The sequence below is a fragment of the Myotis brandtii genome, unplaced genomic scaffold, assembly GCF_000412655.1.
Source record: "Myotis brandtii unplaced genomic scaffold, ASM41265v1 scaffold294, whole genome shotgun sequence".
NCBI classification, from domain to species: domain Eukaryota; kingdom Metazoa; phylum Chordata; class Mammalia; order Chiroptera; family Vespertilionidae; genus Myotis; species Myotis brandtii.
In genome coordinates this window covers 3,179-9,053 of record NW_005361238.1, presented here as the reverse complement: position 1 = coordinate 9,053, position 5,875 = coordinate 3,179, and the positions used below count along the sequence as shown (strand labels likewise).

The 5,875-nt window shown below is 41.5% G+C and overlaps 1 protein-coding gene across 1 annotated transcript in view; it reads right to left on the bottom strand.

The window, feature by feature from the left end:
• LOC102240541 (uncharacterized protein C2orf78) overlaps window positions 1–4,783 on the bottom strand; it is a gene marked incomplete at its 5' end in the record, with an annotated part of 7,370 nt that extends 2,587 nt beyond the window's left edge. The window contains 3 exons of the mRNA XM_014542242.1: window positions 312–318; window positions 664–1,516; window positions 4,655–4,783. Coding sequence (XP_014397728.1) covers window positions 312–318; window positions 664–1,516; window positions 4,655–4,783 — 989 coding nt within the window. The remainder of the gene's footprint in view (window positions 1–311; window positions 319–663; window positions 1,517–4,654) is intronic.
• Between the last annotated feature and the right edge of the window lie 1,092 nt (window positions 4,784–5,875).

The following is a 5,875-nucleotide window of genomic DNA, read 5'->3' as shown; positions in this document are numbered from 1 at the left end:
GCATTCCTACCAGCTCTTCCTAAAGATCATGGACAGCTCCCTGTGCTAGGAGAAAGGAAACAACTGTTCTAGTTCTCACTAGGGATCATTTGATGTCACTGTTCCATGGTATTCTGTGTATTTGACAGGGTTGTGATAAATCAAATAAAAAGTAAGTGATTTAAAATGTTTTACAAAGCTAGCATTGTACATATGGAATCCTTTTAGTTCTCTCCCCTTTCCTGAGGAAATAACAACACTTCACACAATGGAGTAGGGGAGGGAATGGAACTCTTCCTCATGAAATACGTAAGCAAGGGCAGATTTCTAGCCTGCTTGCTTTGGACAAGATCATGGAACACAAGGTCTTAAAACCTGGCATGAATTAAGGAGTGAGGGAAAGTTAAACTGCCACTATCGCAGTAAGAGTTCTGAAATTCCTTCTAAAGACAGTGAAGCAATAAATAAGGGAGTCCATGACAGTGTGGTAGTAGAGGGGGACTAGTAGGTAAGGGAGTGAATAGTGTGGGACCCCTTCGTATGCTCTCGCTTTCTCATGCATATAGCATACATGGCCAATCCAGTTACCACCCTCCCTTCTCTAGGAGTTGTTCCCATAGAGTCTGAAAATGGGGAGCACTGACTGAGGGTGGCAGTTACAAAGTCACAGGACTTAAAGTCTACCTGTCTGTGGACTCACCACTTCTTGGGTGCAGATTGACCCGAGTTTTTAATGGTGACCCCGTTCTTCTTCCTTCTTGCTGTTTGAACTCACCTTGAAAACTTGTCTCTGTGATGGGTTGAGCAGGCACAGAGTAGTAGATTGCAGAGGTGGAGGCCGGTGGTATCACACTTGTGGGCTGGACCTCCTTTAGTACCATGACCATTTCTGGTTGAGGGGCAGAGGCCCTGCTCTCTGTGTAAGACACAGAGCCATAGGATTGCAGGTAGGGGCCCCGTTCTGCAGGGAGCAGAGGCCCCAGTGTGCCTTGATTGTAGTAATAGAGCTGACTTCCTTCCTGGTAGGGAAGTGACCAGCTCTGTCCCTGATTTGGAATCTGAGATGATGCCCCATGAACAAGGCTGGCAGAAAGTGATGGATACAGAGGGACCATGTTAGTGGCATCTGAGGTTTTATTGTACTGGGATGCCATCGACATGGAAGAAACAGCTGTGTCCTGGTCAATGACAGTCACTGTGAAGTCTCGGATGGATGAGGACTTCTTTTCAGTGCCTCCTGTGAGCGCCCACTCAAAAATACCAGGATTGGAAGCAGCTGCAGTGGAGATCTGGCTCTGGCCAGTAACTCCAGACAACATAGTTGTGCTAGCATGTTGGTAAAGGTAGGCACTACCCATGAGAGGTTGGAAAGAGGTGCCAGAGACTGATGGTAGGAGCCATGCTGATGTGACGGCTGGAGCAGAGACTCTGGGGAGACTGCAGACTCGTCCTGTGAGGGAGGCTGCAGTGCTCCCCACAGGAAGAGAGAGCTGCAGAGACTTTGAAGTTCCAAGTAAAGGTGGATTTTGGAAATTCTCTGTGGGGAACAAAGAGGGTGGTCAAAAAATCAAAGGGCTTCACTATGTTTGAAGAATAGCATCATCTTAAGATTAATACCAATACTCACTGAGGTGTCAAAAATCAAACAGCTTATGCTGGTTGTAAGTGCTGGAACAGTTTGCTACTCTTCTGTATTAACTGCCTGTGCTCCCAATGTGGGCAAAATGTGCAGGAGAACCAAGTGGTTCATACATTCTCTATGGTAGAGGCAATCACTCTCTGCCCTATCTTTCCCTTGAGCCTCTATTAGTATTGATTTGTGTGCTCTTTCCTAGAATCGAAGCATTTTAGAACCAGGATTCTTTAGAGACCCTGAGTTCTAACATTCTCATTTTATGAGTGTGGAAACTGAAGCTCAGAGAGGCCAGATAGACTTGTTCAAGTTCTCTCATTGTGCTAGTGTTATTACCATGTTACATAACCTAAGAATCCTGACTCCCTTACTCGAGCTCTGCTCTGAGCATTACACTTCCACAAACTGGGAGCAATGGGGCTTCTAGTATAGATATGGGCTTTGTCCATGGAAAACAGTACAGCTATTGCCGCTGTAATCTTCAGTGCCTCATGCTGCCTGCAAGTTCACATGCTATTCCCTGGAACTCACATGTAGCTCAGTGCAGTTGGTAAATTTGAAGTGTCATTCTTACCCTCTTCAAGCCTGAGTTTCTTTTTTTTTTTTTTTTTTAAGAATTTTTGTGAGTTTATTTGAACCAAACTGTCGACATTAGCCGGGAAGCAGAACCTCAACGAATTGAGATAGTGCTCCTGAGTTTCTGATCCTACCTCAAAATGGCTATGGGGGAGTGAGTTTCTCAGGAAGTGCTTTTTAAAAGAAAAACATTATTGAAACTGTCCAGGTTTTGAGTTACTCATTCATAAAGTCATTATAATAATAGTAACAATAATAATTTATACATGAGTAAGTGTTATATTACACTAGAGGCCCAGTGCACAAAATTCGTGCAGTCGGGAGGCCCCTCAGCCTGGCCTGCACCCTCTTGCAGTCCAGGAGCCCTTGGGGGATGTCCATCTGATGGCTTAAGCCTTCAGTCAGCCAATCTTAGTGCTGCCGTGAAGGCGGGAGAGGCTCCCACCACTGCACTGGGCTCAGGGCTCCTGGCTGAGCAGCATTTCCCCTGTGTTGAGCGTCTGCCCCCTGGTGGTCAGTGTGGGTCATACCAAGGGTCCTTTCGCTGTTCGGTTGATTTGTATATTAGCCTTTTATTATATAGGATATGATTTATATGGAAGAAAATTTAAGTTATGGAAAGACAAAGAGAAAAATCATGAACAATATATATCACAGAACTAAAAATATATATAAACATTAATGAAAATTGGGGCACATAGCAAAAATCAAAGCATAAAAATTTGCTAATAAACGATGTTCTATTTTATACGCACGTTATAAAAGTGAATATTGCCTATGCTGTTTTAGTGAATACTATTAACCAAAGAACAGCCCACAATACAAGATGATTTTGAAAAAATTTCTAGCCATGTGGAGAGAGAAGATATATCAGTAAAAACTGCATAACAAGCCATAAATGTGGATGTATAAGTAGCCCCAATATATGTAGACAGATATTTCTGTAAAAATTGTTATAAATCAGAGCAAAAAGAATTCCATTAATGTGATTATTCATGTTTTTTCTGAATATTACCCAGCAAGTAACAGATAGTAAGTCTAGTAGAAATATATGTTTCCATTAATATAACCACATGACAAACAGAAAAAAACACTTAAAAGAGTATCCTGAAAATTTATATGTTTATCTCAAAACCTAGATTTTAATCATCTTCAACATCCAGGAAAGTCTTAAAAGCCATTTTCACTAGACTTTAATTAAATAAAAATTTACTGTAGGAATCGTCAAGAGACCCCACAAGATTGGTTTTAGATACACGTGAAGTTAGAGATGTGGGGTTTGACCTTTTCTTTTCCTTCTTGGGTAGCTAAGATCTAAGGGAGATGATGGCTGTTTCTCAGTGTGGAACATACTTATCACACAAAGGAATTAGTCTTTCTGGTTCAGGTTAGGACATATCATTTTTTAATCTTAATTTCATTTTTAAGTGACAAAAAACATCTACATAGTTTAAATATCAGAATGAAGTGAAACACTGAAAATTATGTTTTCCTCCAGCCCCCTAGATAACCTTTATTAATTTCTTGCTTACAGGAACCATAATTTCTAAAACACATGTTTTTAAACGTTGATACTCAAAACTGTCATCTGTGTGTTCAGAGAGGCAATAGAAAAACACAGGCAACTGAATATGACTTTGCTGATAAGCTGCTTTGCCTACAGATACCCTATTCCAGCCTTACTTTCCTTCCTAATATATTAATGTAAGCACTGACTAAAATCAACTTTATTTTGCCCTCCTCTGAGCAGATTTCACCCTACCTGCTCTGCTTTAATTTAAAATCCTTGGTTGCCTTCAGCATTCCATTGCAAAACTACCCTTTTTTGCTCTTGAGAGCTCTTCCATGCCCTCCTGCTTCATTCTTATAGTTTCCCCTCCTTCATGCTTATGTGCCCGCCCCCCCTTGGTTCCTGTGGGCCCGTGCTGATGAAAACAATCCTAAACTTTCTCACACTTAAATACTTGCCTCACTATAGCCTAGTACGCTTCATCTTCTCTCCCTATTTTCCCCTTTCACCTAGTTTGGATAGAAAACTCCAAAAATAGGTGAATATTACTTTTTGAACTGCACTAAACTGAAAATACTAAAGTTGAAACATTAGTGGTGAGAGACCCTTATACTAGAATATATATATATTCTCTGTGTTTCTATTGAAACACATTCCAGAAGTCTTGATTTTATTTTCTATATGGGTGTCTTTAAAACTCAATATTAGAAAAGAAAGGGAATAGAGAGAACAACCAATCTGAAATCCTAATGTAACAGATGAGGGATGAACAGATTTTGTGAGAGAGTCAATGACTTGTCCCAAGTCACATAGCTAGTAAGTATCAAAATCAAAAGTGAAATTAGGTCTCTGGATTTCTAGATCAATATTTCCTTCCTTTATGCTATTTTGAGTCTACTGCTAAATTTAGGGGCAAAAATATCTAATGAGAAACTTTTAAAAGTTTCTTTCCTTACCTGACATGGTCAGAGAAGAAGAGGAAATTTTATTAATTGTAGATGCAAGGGATGAGGATGTCTGAGTGGTTGAAGCGAAAGAGCGCTTGTTTCCAGTACGAAGGTTACTGGTCACACTGTCACTGGATACTGGTCATTGGTCAGTTGCGATGATCCAAATGTATTTACTGACAACTCCATGGAAACCCCAAGATTCTGCCAGGTGGTGGTAGGTTTGGTGGGAGAATGATGTCACAAAGCAGGCAGTTTAAAGGGATGCGAGGGCCAATAGGGCGGTCAGATCCCCAACAAGAAGCCAAGATTGGATGGAGGGAGCAGTAAGGGAGCTAAACCAACCCCTAAATGGCTGGACTCCGGGGTAGATGTGCTAATTGACAAGAGAGATGTGATAGTCTCACTTTCCCCAGGTTCGTGTGTTAGGGAAATAATCTCAGGATTTCTTAAAGACATCCATTAATATAATTAACTAGTACTTTTATTCTCTTTATTGGGTTGTATGACATATATTTATCATTATATATATATACTTAATATTCTAAGAGAGAACAGAAAGGGTTATCTAGGTTGCACCATTGCAATTGTGCAGAAATTATATCTGTCCATCTACTAGTAACTAGTGAATTTACTTCAACTTTGGGGAGCAAAGGGAGGAATTAAAGAGCTCTTTTGCACCCTGGCTGGTTTGGCTCAGTGATTAGAGCGTCAGCCCTCAGACCGAAGGGTCATGGGTTGTATTGCCAGTCAAGGGCACATACCTCAGTTGCAGATTCGCTCCCTGCCCCTCAGTGGGGGCACATGAAGGAGGCAACCAATTAGTGTGTCTCTCTGAAATCGGTATTTCTCTCTCTATCTCCATCCTCCTCCCTCCCCTTTCACTCTCTCAGAATCAATGGAAAAGAATATCCTCAGGTGAGGATTTGGGGTGGGGGTGGGGGTGGAGGAAGCTCTTTTGCGACTTGGTTAAAGAGTAAAATGAAGTTTGTTGAGTGCATGTTGTGGAGAATGATGTGGCCCAAGGCTCTTCTCTTTTAGTTTCTTCTTGAATCCTACCTTCCTTGGGCTGGGCTGGGATAGGCCAGATTGGACTTGCATCTCTCCTCTCTCCCTTTCTTCTTCTTCTTCATTGTAGGCAGTGTTTCTAGACAAGCTTTGTTCTTGCATTCTTACACTCACGGATGTTACTTCCTGTCAACTTCCAGCAGCAACTGGGGTCTTCTTTTC